The sequence below is a fragment of the Mauremys reevesii genome, linkage group 5 (assembly GCF_016161935.1).
Source record: "Mauremys reevesii isolate NIE-2019 linkage group 5, ASM1616193v1, whole genome shotgun sequence".
NCBI classification, from domain to species: domain Eukaryota; kingdom Metazoa; phylum Chordata; order Testudines; family Geoemydidae; genus Mauremys; species Mauremys reevesii.
Window position 1 is genome coordinate 45,045,252 of NC_052627.1, and position 15,862 is coordinate 45,061,113.

At 37.7% G+C, this 15,862-nt stretch overlaps 1 protein-coding gene across 5 annotated transcripts in view; it reads left to right on the forward strand.

Annotated features, from left to right (window-relative positions):
* The window catches only part of LARP1B (La ribonucleoprotein 1B), a 116,563-nt gene that overhangs the window by 95,603 nt on the left and 5,098 nt on the right, over positions 1 to 15,862 (forward strand). Inside the window, exons 15-21 of one of the 5 annotated variants that reach the window (XM_039540144.1) lie at positions 2,291 to 2,451; positions 3,155 to 3,299; positions 8,935 to 9,044; positions 9,172 to 9,299; positions 10,398 to 10,623; positions 13,148 to 13,207; positions 14,499 to 14,800. In XM_039540144.1, the coding sequence (XP_039396078.1) occupies positions 2,291 to 2,451; positions 3,155 to 3,299; positions 8,935 to 9,044; positions 9,172 to 9,299; positions 10,398 to 10,623; positions 13,148 to 13,179 (802 nt within the window). In that variant the 3' untranslated portion in view covers positions 13,180 to 13,207; positions 14,499 to 14,800. Of the gene's footprint in view, positions 1 to 2,290; positions 2,452 to 3,154; positions 3,300 to 8,934; positions 9,045 to 9,171; positions 9,300 to 10,397; positions 11,180 to 11,236; positions 12,508 to 13,147; positions 13,208 to 14,498; positions 14,801 to 15,862 lie in introns of those variants that run through there. The other 4 variants (XM_039540143.1, XM_039540147.1, XM_039540148.1 and 1 more) reach the window with 4 other exon arrangements.

Genomic DNA, 15,862 nt, shown 5'->3' on the forward strand with positions numbered 1-15,862 from the left:
TGAGGTAAGCGCCACCTGGAGCCTGCACCCAAACCCTGAGCCTCCCTCTTGCACCCAAACTCCCTCCCGGAACTCTCACCCCTGCACTTCCTCGCACATCCCAACCCTATGCCCCAGCCCAGAGCCCCCTCCCACATTTTGAATCCCTCAGCTCCAGCCCGGAGCCCCTCCTGCACCCCAAACCCTGCATCCCAACTGCCTGCCCCAGCCTGGTGAAAATGAGCAAGTGAGTGATGGTGGGGGAGAGCAAGCGATGGAGTGAGGGGGGATGGAGTGAATGGGGGGTGGGGCCTTGGAAAAGGCGCAGAGGCGGGGTAGGGGTGTTCAGTTTTCTGTGATTAGAAAGTTGGCAACCCTAACTCTTGGTCCTCCCTGTCCTAGGCTGCTGTTCTACTTTCCCTTGCTTTTGGCATATAGATTTGTATTTAATTTTGTGCCATTGGCATCCTAGATTTCTCCCTGTGCACTTTATCTCAAAGTTTGGTGATCTCTTTTTTGTTGGTGTGAATGGGAGGACATGTCTAAGAGCCAATTCAAATGTGATGGTGGCCATTTGGTAACTATGCTATTCTAACAGCTCTCGGGGTAGTTAATGCAAGATGGTTGGAACTTCTTAATGTTAAAAGTGAAAAGATGTGGTGTTTGTGCAATAACACAGTATCCCCAATAATGTCACGGCAAATCTTGTGGCTGAACTTTGTGACTGTGTTCACCCCCACAACTATTTCACATTTGGGGACAATGTATACCTTCAAGTCAGCGCACTGCTATGGGTACCCGCATGACCCTACAGTATGCCAACATTTTTATGGCTGACGCTTCCTCAGCTCTCGTCCCCTAACACCCATATTCTACTTGTGCTACATTGATGACATCTTCATCATCTGGACCCATGGGAAAGAGGCCCTTCAGGAATTCCACCAGGATTTCAACAATTTCCACCCAACCATCAACCTCATCCTGGACCAGTCCACACAAGAGATCCACTTCCTGGACACTACAGTGCAAATAAGCGATGGTCACATATACACCACCCTATATCGGAAACCTACTGACCGCTATACTTACCTACATGCCTCCAGCTTTCATCTAGACCATATCACATGATCCATTGTCTACAGCCAAGCTCTAAGATACAACCGCATTTGCTCCAATCCCTCAGACAGAGACAAACACCTACAGGATCTCTAACAAGCGTTCTTAAAACTTAAAACAGTAGCCATCTGCTGAAGTGAAGAAACAGATTGAGAGAGCCAGAAGGTTTACCCAGAAGTCACCTACTACAGGACAGGCCCAACAAAGAAAGTAACAGAATGCCATTAGCCATCACCTTCAGCCCCCAACTAAAACTTCTTCAGCGCATCATCAAGGATCTACACACTATCCTGAAGGACGATCCCTCACTCTCACAGACCTTGGGAGACGGGCCAGTTCTCGCTTACAGACAGCCTCCCAACTTGAAGCAAATACTCACCAGCAACTACACACCACACAACAAAAACACTAACCCAGAAACCTATCCCTGCAACAAACCCCGTTGCAAACTCTGTCCACATATCTATTCAGGGGACATCATCATAGGAACTAACCACATCAGCCACACCATCAGAGGCCCATTCACCTGCACATCTATCAATGTGATATTTGCCATCATGTGCCAGCAGTGCCCCTCTGCCATGTACATTGGCCAAACTGGACAGTCTCTATGCAAAAGAATAAATGGACACAAATCAGACGTCAAGAATGATAACATTAAAAAAGCAGTCGGGAACCACTTCAGTCTCCCTGGACACTCAATAACAGACTTAAAAGTAGCAGTTCTTCAACAAAGAAACTTCAAAAACAGACTCGAACGAGAAACTGCAGAACTGGAATTAATTTGCAAACTGGACACCATCAAATTAGGCCTGAATAAAGACTGAGAGTGGATGGGTCACTACAAGAACTAAAAACTAATTTCCCCATGCTAATTTCCCCCTACTGTTACCCACACCTTCTTGTCAACTGTTTGAAATGAGCCACTCTGATTACCACCACAAAAGTGATTTTTCGTCCTGTTGATAATAGCCCACTTCAGTTTAATTGTCTTGACCCCCCCCACACACACACTTGGTAAGGCAGCTCCCATCCTTTCATGTACTGTTACATATATCTTCCTACTGTATTTTCCATTCCATGTATCTGATGAAGTGGGCTTTAGCCCACAATAGCTTATGCCCAGATAAAGTTGTTAGTCTCTAAGGTGCCACAAGTACTCCTCATTGTTTACAAACATTTTTTGTTTCAACAGCAGTTCAAATGCTTCGCCTTCAGAAGGTGCTCCAAAAGCAGGAAGTTATGGGTGTACCCCTCACTCACTTCCCAAGTTCCAGCATCCTTCTCATGAACTTTTAAAGGAAAATGGCTTTACACAACAAGTGTACCACAAATATCGTCGAAGGTGCCTAGTTGGTAAGATGCCAAACATGTTCTCAGAAATTTTACTCGGCAATAATCAGATATTATATGATGCTATTTTTCCTTTGCCTGCTTTTTGTATAGTAAACCAAGTATTCTTAAGAAAAATGTCTATATGATTATTTGGTGCCCACTTTAACTTTGCTTGGAAAGGCATTCCAAATTATCTTTGGATTTTGTGAGCATGTTTATTTTCTGTGTAACTTTTATCATGTAAGCACTTATATGTTGTAAAAGAAAATAATTTGGGGCAATTTATATACCGTTGTTTGGTTTTCTTGTAAATTCAATGTTTTTTTAGGGGAAAAAACATTTATACATTTTACATCAGTTCTTTGCTGTATTACTGAAATTTTCATGTCAGTGGTTAAATTTTTGTAAAAAAATTCATTAGGCTTTGAGTTGGCTTATTTTTTTAAGTGACTATTTTGAACAACTGATCTTATAAATAGCAGCTTGACAAGTAATATCTAACTGATTTAAGTGAATTTAGAAACTTCATTCAAATTGCTTAATAACTAGAATTGTTTTGAACTGCTTTTTGAGGAGAGTTTATATTTACACCATCTGAACTTTTATTGTATATTCGATTAATATAAAATAGATTTTTTTCCAACAGTTTATATTTGAAATAGTGTATTTATATAGTTAAAATGAGCTGTTTTGTCATTGATTTGTATTATTTTTTTTTCTCCAGAGAGAAAACGGTTGGGAATTGGCCAATCCCAGGAAATGAACACACTCTTTCGTTTCTGGTCCTTTTTTCTCAGAGATCACTTCAACAAGAAAATGTACGAGGAATTCAGACAACTTGCTCTAGATGATGCAAAAGAACACTACAGGTATTACATTTATTCTGTAAGTTTTGACTAATTTTGGGTTTCTTTCTACCTTTCATTTTAAGAAATGGGGGTCTATGTGTTCAGAATAACTTTAAAGAACTTGAACCTTTTATAGTATCAATTTGACTTTGTAGCATTTTCAAAATTAGTCTTCAAGTTTCTCTAATAACAAACACTGTTTTAGCAAATTTGAAAAGTGTAAACAATCAAATAATAGTAGTGCTGCTATAGATGACATTAGACATACCATGATGTCAAATTCCCAATTATTAATCGTTAGACTCTATGAAACTCAAAATAAATTTTATTCAAATTTGGATATTGTGTGAATTGTAAGCAAGCCTAATTATTTAACCCCTTGATTAATTAAAATTGGTGAAAATTTATTTCTTCTCCTCCAGGAGCACTGTCAACATAATAAAGAAAATTGCCACTGTATGGTTTTAATACCTTTCTTTCCTCCCAGTTCTGAGCTGTTTGTGTGCTGGTGTGATCACCCCTGTATAAATTAGAGTACCTTAAGGGTTTCTATAAGTTATATTGGAAGCCAGTGGCACTAGGGGCTGACATGGGCAACTGGGAATTCGCAGGGTAGAAAAGCCCCACTAATGTCTCCTCTTTTTTCTGGTCACATGTTCTTTGACAGAAGTATGGAGGACTTGCTATTCTGTCTCTGCACAACAGAAGAATTCTCTTTTATGGGAGTGATTGTCCTGTGGTCATAAACACCTTTGAATTGCCATTGCTATGATTCAAAACATATGATGTCTTAATCTGGAAAAGATCAAAAGTTTCTTCATGAAATTCTTTTCATTTCATACTCTAAAAATCATGTGTAATGCCTTGCAAGCCACAAAATCATGGGTAGAAGTAAAACTGTTAAGGGACACCCCTGCATTGGTCATAGATCCGAGCATTCTGTGGGTATAGAAAGGTCTGTCCCCAAGCACACCCTCATTTATATTCTGTTGTGCTAAATTTACATCATTTTCTATTTTTTTTTCAAATGTTCTACTTTCAGTGTACAGTAGGTTAAAGTTTAGGTAGACCAATGACATCCTAAGTCTTGGTAAACTTGGGTCTTTGTCATGGTACAAGTGGAAAGTAATCACTTTTCACATTATTCACTACAGCAGTAGTCCTTTAATGGACCAACATGCCCAAAGCCAAAAATGCCTTAGAGATCTGGCCATTCACCTCATAGCTGTTTGCACTCTTTCCACCCTAAGTCTGAAGTGAGAGGGATAGGAATCTCAAGGTTTTTAGAAGAGGACGGAACAGCTAAGTCTGATCAAAGACTCTTTGAGTCGTCAATACCAATGTCTGATCTAAGTCATACAAATGAAATCCATTAATTTGTCTGTTGTCATCATTTGATGTTGAATACATCCCCTTGGATGATGAAATCTGTGTAGTCTTTTCCCTGTGGTATCCTCTTTGTTGCTATCATCAGGGCTCGAGAAAAAGTAGACACTCCCTCCCCCCCCGGTGGATTCCAGGAGCAAAAGAAAAGCAGGTTGAATTTCCTTTCTAAATGCATTATTTCAATCTAGACAGGATTTGGACTCCTCTGGAAAGTGTCATTTTTCTGGTGTGATGATCCCATCTAGATCATGTTTTGCTGGAGATTTCCTTTGCACTATCAGTTCTGTCTTTGTTAAAATGGACGTTCGTAGTTTAGGTTGTGGGATACTCATCTGGGCCTGTTGGTGACCCAAGACCTTTGCAGACTGATGGAGGTCATATGGCGCACACAATTTGTGGGCCTGAAAATTGCTCTCTGAATGTTGCTCCTCTGAGAAAATAAGTTGGGACAGGTTTTCACAGGTAACATAGTGGTAATGTACTGTTAAAATCCCAGAAGAATTTTGTCTTCTGTTTTTATATCAAGAAGCAACAAGTCTTTGGGAATGGTTTCTCAGATAAAAATGTCTTCCTCACTGGCGCATCTGACCAGCATTTTAAAAAAGAGGAAAAAGTCATACTGCCCAATAAATCACACAATCATAGGCCACCATGAGCAGAAGTTTGGTAGCAAAGTAAATCTTTGAAAGGGTCATCCAGTGATGATGGATCTTTTTGCTATCAGATACAACACCAAAAGTAATTAAACTCTGCTCTTAAATTTGGTGACTGGTGTCTGTGATGTATGGGGAGTTAGATGTAATGTACACCCACCACAATTTCATGTGATTTTCCAAGTTCTTCAAAAGATTTGACAGAAGGTACATGCAGTCCTAGAATATTGTATGGAACGTTGCTAGCTCACTTGCAAAGATATAATAGGGCATTAGAATGATAGTATAGTTCCTATTCTTCACTCTCTGAATTCAGAGGATTGTGTTGGGAAATGGGAAGTGCACATCCAGAGCTTATATGTGAAAAGCTCTATGCTCTCCAAAATCCTATTTATTGTCTGTCAGACCATGATTTTAAAATGCCAGCAGTATGGAGATACACCCAGCCCTACTTTGTGCTTATGAAATAAAGATGTTTAAGAAGGATGAATTCAAACTGGAACAGGTACAGAGAAGGGCTACTAGGATGATCTGAGGAATGGAAAACGTCTCTTATGAAAGGAGACTGAAAGAGCTTGGCTTGTTTAGCCTAACCAAAAAAAAGGCTGAGGGGAGATATGATTGCTCTTTATAAATATATCAGAGGGATAAATATCAGGGAGGGAGAGGAATTATTTAAGCTTAATACCAGTGTGGACACAAGGACAAATGGATATAAACTGGACACTAGGAAGTTTAGACTTTAAATTAGATGAAGGTTTCTAACCATCAGAGGAGTGAAGTTCTGGAACAGCCTTCCAAGGGAAGTAGTGGGGGCAAAAGATATATCTGGCTTCAAGACTAAGCTTGATAAGTTTATGGAGGGGATGGTATGATAGGATAGTCTAATTTTGGCAATTAATTGATCTTTGATTATTAGCAGGTAAATAGGCCCAGTGGTCTGGGATGGGATGTTAGATGGGGTGGGATATGAGTCACTACAGAGAATTCTTTCCTGGATGTTGGCTGGTGAGTCTTGCCCACATGCTCAGGGTTTAGCTGATCGCCATATTTGGAGTTGGGAAGGAATTTTCCTCTAGGGAAGATTAGCAGAGGCCCTGGAGGTTTTTCACCTTCCTCTGCAGCATGGGGCACAGGTCACTTGCCGGAGAATTCTCTACAGCTTGAGGTCTTTAAACCATGATTTGAGGACTTCAGTAACTCAGACATAGGTTAGGGGTTTGATACAGGAGTGGGTGGGTGAGATTCTGTGGCCTGCGTTGTGCAGGAGGTCAGACTAGTGACCATAATGGTCCCTTCTGACCTTAAGTCTATGAATCTATAAGTACTGTTTCCTAGCTGTCCCTGAGCCTGAATGAGATCAGCTGTTGGATTAAGAACAGCTAACTGAAGCAAAACTGGACAAGTACTGTAGATGATGCTGATGAGAGTGAAATGTTCTGAGGAACTAGTTAATGCCTTACCAGTCAGCGAGAGGCTTTCCCATCATCAAATTGGTATGCAGCCGGAGTCTTGCTGATGCTGGTTACCCAAATAGCAGTAGCCAGAATGAACTGCTTTTGCCTACTGTTGTCCTGGATACTCCACCTTACCTTGATTTATGAATTGTTGGCCACACCAACTTGTACGTTGAAGTCCAGACTCTTCCTATATCACACTGTATCTGGGAATGAAACTGCAGATGCTGAGAAAACTGCAGTTGTTCCAGAACACAGCAGCCTGCCTACTGAGCAACACAAAGCTGACAAGAACACATCCATCTGGTGTGTTGGTCACTTCACTGACTGCTCATCAGTCAGTCAGGTTTTAAGGTTCTGGCTTTAAATTACCAAGGCCCGGTGCATGTGCTGTCTTCCTCCCTCTGCCCCGACATAGCTGCAAGGATGATGGAACTCTCCACACTCCCTTTTAAATGGTCTAAAATGACTATAAACCCTACAAGTCCTCAAAACAAAATGCAAAACCCATCTATTTGTCCTTTCCCATAATTAAAATAATAGAAGAAGAAAAACACATCCCTCCTATTCCTGGAAATGGAGAGGGGAGAGAGAGTATGACAAAATAGACTATTAATTTGTTTTTTATAAAATTAAGTGTTCGGATACTTTGATATTTAGGACAATTTAGTGAGTTAGTGGTTTGTATACTTACAGGATGTTTTGGCTCTGCAGGGAATGCACAATTGCATGATGATAGTTTTTGTGGTATAAACAGTTTCTGGGCTCATTCTTTCCATGTAGCTTAATAGTCGATAGCTCTTTTTATCCATTTGTTCAAACAGCGGTCTTCATATTTTTTGCAGCACTTAGAATTGGTATAATACTGAAAGTAGGATGTAGGATCTGATCATGCTAGTTGTGATTTATCCATGAAAGATTGTTTTTTCCCCTGCACATGATAGAGCTTCTTCCAAATCCTTTAATGTAGTATATAATACTACTTCACCTTTGTAACTGGAAAGTGTTACATCAACACTAATCTTCATAATAAGGTAGGCAGAGGAAGTATTACTCATTTTACTGACTGTGAGGAATATGAGGTAGAGATGCTGCTGCTGCATAGACTTTTTTTTAAGGCCAGAGGGAACCATTTGGATTATCTAGTCTGACCTCCTGCATAACACGGACCTAGAATTTCACCAAGTGACTTCTGGATCTGGTTCGTAATTTCTGCTTAAGGTAGACTTTATTTAAAATATATACAGATATATAATAACTTGCCCACGGCTATATAGGGAGTCAGAAAAAGAGGAAAACTTCTTGTTTATTCAGTGGTCAGACTACTAGAAAAACATTCCAATAATATTTCTCTGGTATAACTTACTCAAAACTGGGATTTTGAGTTTAGATAGATTTATCTGGATTTGGGAGAAGTGAAGATGTACAAAACAGCAGTTCATTGGTTTCAAGGAACTTGTTTAACACACTGTCTTAATTTTTTTAGACTTAAGCAAGAAGGCAGAGACTATTTGTCTTGTACCAGTGACAAGCATATTGTTGAAGTTTAACAAACAATTACACTGTTTCAAGGGGGTGTGCCATGGCAGGTTTGAGTGCAAAATCTTGTTGAGAATGTCTCCAAGTAATCAAGGAATAAAGAAAATCTGAAGTCCTTGCTTAGCATCTACAGAAGCTCAAGGATTCAAGTGATTGACATGTTAGAAGTGGAGATTATTCCACAAAGCACTTGGTTCAAAGTGGAGGAAAATGTGTAGAGAATGAAGTCAGTGAGCTCTTGGCATCTTCAAAGTATTCTGCACGTTTCCTCAGTGCAAAGTTAAAAATATCAATCTATAGGAAAACAAAGCATCAACCTGTCTTCCACAGGGATGCACACACAATTGTGGGAGCTGCGGGACCATCTGAGACTCACTGTCAGTAGTATGTTTTTATAAGAGCCGTTCTTTTATTTGACTCCTTGAATACTTAAAACACTGAAAGAAATTTAGAAGCACCGGGTAAGTAAAAATGGATGGAGGGAAGGAAGGGATCCGATGGGTAGGAAAGAAAGTTAAACCATGGTATTTTTTTTTACTCAAGTGTAAAGGGGAAGGACAGAACATTTACATCCCTTGAGGAAGTGTAATATGCACTTAAATCATTATTTTCTGTTTGCAGGTATGGATTGGAATGCTTGTTTAGATTTTACAGCTATGGTTTGGAAAAAAAATTCAGACAAGAGATCTTCAAGGATTTCCAAGAAGAAACAAAAAAAGACTATGAATCTGGTAATTCCCATTTCTTAAGGCTCTCTGAAGATAGGGGGAATTGTGAGAAATTACCTATTTACAGTTAGGTACTTAATACTCCTTTTTTGTAACTTGTAAAACTGTCAATGATCTTTTCTGCTATTAGGTCAGCTTTATGGATTAGAAAAGTTTTGGGCTTATCTGAAATACTCTCAATCAAAAACTCTACCCATTGACCCCAAACTGCAGGAATACCTTTGTAACTTTAAGAGACTGGAGGACTTCAGAGTTGATGTAAGTTTGTAAGCTCTGTTAAAGCATTCAGTGTACTATTGCTAAAGGAACACTATCAGGTTAATTTAGGTTTTGTAAAACCAAGATTCTGCAAATCCTAAAAACTGATATGTTTTCATGTTTGTTTGTTTTTTTAAACAACATTTAAATAAAATACTTTTGTTTAGATTTGTTAATTTGTAATGTTTGCAGCATGGTACAAGAAGCCAGAATGTGAAACTAAACAAAATTGAAACGGATTAATCCATTTTCACTGTCTAGGATGAGTGAAATGCCAACGCTAAATAGAACTAATGGGAAAAATAGATTTAGAAAATCGTCAATTTAATAAACTTAAGCTAATAAGTAAGGACATTTTTGTTTTTAATTACCTGACCGTGTACCTGTAATTAGTGCTCTTAGTGTAGGTAATCTCTCAACAGCTAGTTATAAGAATGCAGCAAGTCAATGTCCAGTGAGCAGTTGTTACTGAACTGCACTGACAGCCATCACACTTACTATTTACTGTCTGCTGACTTTAATTGCTGTTTGTGAGTCTGTCTCCTGGTATAAAGGAAAAATGTGCTTTTTCATGTAATGTTAATTTTCCATAAATGGCTGGGCATTAAGACTGTGATGTTGGGTAGCCAATTAATGTTCCTTTAGGTGCCTCCCAACTCAGTGACTTTGGGGTAGGTGATGGTGCTCAGTGCACAGCATGGGGACCTTATGTACCACCAGAGCATTAGTGTGTGACAGTTTTGTTTAATTCATGTTTCTCTTAACTGTTACCACATATTTTGTTGTGGGTTATTCTTTTAATGCTTGACTTTTTTTTTTAATGCCAGGATGGAGTCAAATACCTATCTTGAAATTCAATTAGACTGTATAATCTTTGGGGGCATGGACATTGTCTATTTAAAAAAATAAATAAAAACTAGAACACTACTGAGTTTATAATTGTTAAAGATTTTTCATAACAATAGCACTGTTTTAGTGGGTTCGTCTTCCTACCTTTTAAACATGTCATTCTAGTTGGATCTTCCACTACGAAAGTAAAAGTAGTAATAGCCGTACTTGTAGAAAAAATACTAAACTGGTTAAATTTAATATTTTCAGCCTCCTCTTAGTGAAATATCTGGGCGAAAAAGACCTTCAGCTTCAGTAGGTGAGGAGAGTGGTTATCATAGACATCAGCCTACATCCTCTTCTAAGACTCTAATTGCTGCTGAAACCACAGCTGACAATCAGTTTCAGATCCCAGTAAACTTTCACGATGGGAATACTGCGCAGGAATCAATTGACAAGTTAGGCCAGAACAGCGTTGCCACAAAATCAACTGAAGGTGACATATCTGAAAAATAGACTTAAGACAAGTTAGTGCTCTTAAGGTCAACTTTTACATCAATATTTTAGTTCAGAAATTTTCAGGGGGAACTGTTCGAATGCTTGATTAAAAACAAATGTATGGGAAGACAAAGGATTGCATTTTCTTTCACAAGAAAGTTAAAAATGTTTCCCATGGTTGGGGGTGGCTGGTTCTGAGATCAAAGGGTTTCTAGGAAAATGTCTATGGTTTCAGTATTGCTTTCCTTGAGCTATTGTTTACAAAAATGGCATTCCTGTACTATATGCAAAAAAATATTTTGGGGATGCCTTACATTTTAGCTCATACTTCTTAAAGAAGATACAATATATCCATGTTACTTACTGAGCTTTCTTCACCTAATTTCCCCATTATGAATTATTAATTGTATGTATCAAAGCCAAAAAGAGAATGTATATTTTTTTAAATTACAGAAAGGATCTAAGTTTGTAGGCTCCTCCTTACATATATAACTATAAAAATATTTGCTTTTTTTGTAAATAGTAAAAGCACATTTAAGGATGTGAAACTGTAAGGAACTGTGCGCTTCTGGATTCTATTTAATTATTTTGCTTTCTATTTTTTATTTCAGGATCTCCATAGTTAGTGTTTTGTTAGGTGTGGAGTTTTCTAAGTGGACATCAGCTGATTTAGTTTTAAGGAAGTGTTCAACACTTGTTTTTATATGAATGTGAGCAAAAGTAAAGTAGAAGGGTAAAGTGGGTATGTTGATATATATACTGTCCTAAATTCACTAAATATCTGCAGTTTTTGCAGGTTCATAAAATAGCAAATAACATTCAAATCATCCTCAGTTTCATAGAGGTTCTTGTTTTTTCATTTCTCTCTATTTCATGGTTATAAAGTGTGCTACAAGAGGTATAGCAGATCGATTTTTTTAAGATTTTATTTGAATTTCAACTCAAATATTTAGTTTTACTTTTGAGACAAATTTAAAAATTAAAGCAGTCATTCTAAATTTGTTTTTATATTTTAGAATGTATGTGAATGAAGTTATAATTTAAAATTCTGCTAGGTATAAGACTAAATGAGATTTCAACAAACCAGTCAAGACATTAGTTTCATTAAATGTTAACAGTTCAAATAAACATTCATTTCTAGTGTTGGAACATGAGTAAAATCACGAGTTTTATCACCCGTAATTACTTATTAACTTCATTTATTTTGATTTAGAAGATTTAGTATAACTGAGGAAATGACTTCTTTCTAAGGTAGGTGGGAAGATAGGAATGAGTTCATTTTTGCTTTACTTGTTAACTGCCAAACAGCCTTCAGTTAACTTTATAACTAGAAGTAATGTCTAACATTGATGCCTTAATACTGGGAGGTGTCCTAAACGACTCAACATCCAAAGAATGATTTTTAAACTTGTAGTGGATTTTAGAAGTTGATGTAACTTCAAGTCCATTAAAATTTTCAGTCATGTTACCTTGTGAATCTGAATAGAACAATTATGAACACACATGCACTTGTAAATGAGTATATAGCAGTGGCCTTCCTAGTAGTTAAAGTAATTTCAATACACAATTGAACCTTTTAGAAGTAACCTATTTTCAAAGGAAAATAGGAACTAGCATAATAGGAATTGATGCAAATGAACATTTTAAATAGCATCTTTTCAATGTACTAGTTATACATCTCAGAGCTGTTTGATCCATGCCTCTTTCTATCCATGAAAATGATGCAAATGTAAATTTGGATTGAAACTGTATATATAAGTAATAGACTTTGAATATTTACTTTCACTTTTTCATTGAATGAAATGTGTGCATATTTAGCATTCAGTGTGTGTAATTTGTGGTATATCTTTGCAAATTTTATAAAAATATCAAAAAACCCCAATTGTGTTGTTTTGTGATCTGTAAAACTATACATGAAAACATTGTTTAAAGCTGAGATTGTAGACTTGTATGAACTTTACTTTTATAGGTGAGTGAAGGTATTTGTTATGGAATTTAATCTCGTTAAAATTAGGAATGGCTTGACTCTCCAATTCATAACCAGTTTTCTGCAATTTTAATAGAATCATTTTCATATAATCCGGTTCTTGGTTTAAAACAAAGAGGCAGGTAAAAAATGCTAAACATGGCCCTAAGCAAGAGACAGTAATCTTCTTTGATATGGATTAGCTTATTTTTCCCTCAAAAACAAATACAACTCCTTCCTGCAACCATCTGTAACCGCAGCGCCATGTCTCTCCCCATAATTCCTTCTGAGTATCCAGTATCTTATTAAATATCCAGCATATACACAGTCACCAGTACTAGATAATACCCAAAATTGGAAATAATTCTTAGTTTAAAAGTATTGCATATATATTGGTGGAATTCCATGATTTAAAGTTACTTTTCCCTGGAGAATTGGAGGAAATGTGTGAATGGTAAGAAAGCAGTATTGCACAAGTGGATATGACTTTTTTGTAAGTAGCAAGCAACACATGATCTTTTGATAATCAGTAATGTGTACATCTACTTTTCTTGAGGTGGAAGATGTAGCTTACTGTCTTCAACATGAGATTGACTTGACTGTACCTTGGAGTATGGTATGTTTATAAAATTTCTAAAAATGTAGGAATCCAAATAGTTAAATTGTTTAGACAAATGTGCCGTGTGCCTTTACAAATCCCCTTTGTAAATAATCTTAAAATTTAGTATACATACCTGGGATCTTCCAGCTCTTAGAATATTGTGAGTTGAATGAATCATATGTAATTGATGAAAAGCTTCAAACTCTGCGTCTTCATTTGAAAGAACAGTTTCTCAAACTAATTCAACAGCAATCTGCCTTTCAGCCTAGATGTTATCTTTTGGCTCATGCTGCTTCTTGGGGCTTAATGCTGTAATTAAACTAGTCCAAAATGTCTACTTAACTCAATTTGCGGCACTTCTTTTCAAAAAACTATTCCTGCTTGATTCTGTGCACTGAGTGGAAGCCTTTGAAGTTGTTGCAGCTCTGATGTACAAGATCAATAACTTTTAAAAATCCAGTTTACTATTCAATATTTATGTACTGACATAAATTTCACTAGTGCTGTACAGAACTAATTCACAGTCACTGCCCAGAGGCCTTTCATTTATATTAGACAAGTGCAGGAAATGATATCACACAATAGGGATAAGAGAGAGAACAAATAAGAAAAAGAAAACAGGAAGGGGGGCAATCATATCTGAATGTTTTTTAAAAAAATTTGTGAATATGGCAACGGTAAAATAGATGTGCAAAATCAGGCAAAGGGGAGCAGGTTTTAAAAGGGTGGATTTTAAAGCCCTTGAATGCATCAACTGGAGTCTTGAGTAGGAGAAGGGGCTATTTTACCTCTGTATTTGGCACTGGTGCTACCACTGCTGAAATACTGTATCTAGTTCTGATGTCCACAACTCAGGAAGGATATTGGTAAATTGGAGCGGATTCAGAGAGAAAAGCCATGAAAATGATGTAAGGATTAAAAAACATGCCTTAGTGATAGACTCAAAGAGCTCAATCTGTTTAGCTTAACAAAGAGAAGGTTAAGAGGTGACTTGATTTCAGTCTAAGTACCTACAAATATTTAATTGGCTCTTCAGTCTAGCAAAGAAAGGTGTAACATTCCAGTGTGGCTGGAAGTTGAAGCTAGATACATTCAGACTTGGAAGTAAGGTGTAAATTACAAACAGAGTAATTAACTATTGGAACAATTTACCAAGGATTGTGTTGGATTCTCCATCACTGGCAATTTTAAAATCAAGATTGGATGTTTTTCTAAAAGCTGATGCTGTAGAAAATTAAATAGGGGAAGTTCTACAGCCTGTTATACAGGTCAGATTAGTTCATTACAATGGTCTCTTCTGTCCTAGGACACTCTATGAAGAGGAAAAGGAGGTTATTCCAGTCAAAAGGCAGTTTGAAAAGAGCACCAGGATCCGAGTGGGAGGGGATAAAGGAGTATCTAAGCAAGAAGAGTGACTATAAGTCCTGAAGTGGGAAGTTTCTTAGAGATGTGCAAGCATAGTGTTGGAACAGCACTTTGAAAATGAGGATGAGGAATTCAAACTTTATGCGGAGAAACAGAGAAACAAGGGTTTTGAGGAAGGGGGAAAACTAGAACTCTTAGCATCTAGTACAATTGTAGATACATTTGTTTTTCCTTTTGTTGTTACTCGGATTACTTTGACCTGCATCAGTTTCAAGGATCCCATTCCCTGCATAGAATGGAACTGCAATGGCATGTTGAATAGAATGAGTTGGATAAGCAGTTAAAATGTGGGCAGTCTATAATCAAATGATGGATGCATGGAGTGTACAAGGGCTATTAACTAAATAGTGATTGAATTAATTCAAATGTGTACCCTGGGCCCAAATTCACAGCTGGGGAAAAGAAAACTTTATTCAAGTCATTTAGTCCAGCAGTTAATTTGGCCCATCATGGAGAAACTTGTTCTGAAACTTGTTAGAAATATAAAAAGAAAACTCAAATCAGCTCATTCCAGTGCCTGCATGAATATTGTTCAGAAGGCATGTAAAACATTTTGGGACGGGAAAGAGACCGTAGCATTGCTATTTGATAAACAAAGGAGACTAACGTTCTGTTCTGCACAGAGTAAATCTGCAAATCAACCCTCAAAGTGTTGTCTTTAAATCTTAATTTGCCCATGTGCCTTGGGCCAGAAATTTTCAGCTGCAATGCCTATTCGGTCCACACACCCTAGCTATTCTCGGGCCCCATATGAAGGGCATAAAGGGCTACGACAGATGAACCATCCCCAGTTCTTTTTCAACCATCTGTGCCTGAGACAGAGCATTCAGTAGTGCTCACTTGCTTTGCTAGCTATCTGTTTTAGTTTATTTAATCTTTACTTAAACTAGTCTGTTAGGATTACTAGAGATTAAACAGTTTTTTTTTAATTGGTTTAGTTAAAGGGGGCAAAAGTTTTGGGAGGCTTTTAGCCTCCCTCCTTTCCAGGGGAACTCTCCTTTACTAAAGACCTTTTTTCCTTGTGGTATGCCTAAATTCCCAGGATTTAAGCATTGCCTCAGTTGGTAGGAGTCCATCCCAGTTAGTGATGGCCACTTGCACCATATCCACTGTTCAGAGGATACTCATGTGCTTTCAAAGTGCAAGATTTGCTCAGGATTCAAGGGTCATTACAGGGCAGACAGGGACATATGGAGCAATCCCTCCAACCTGCATTAGATCCAAGCCCAGATACCCCACTGTGTA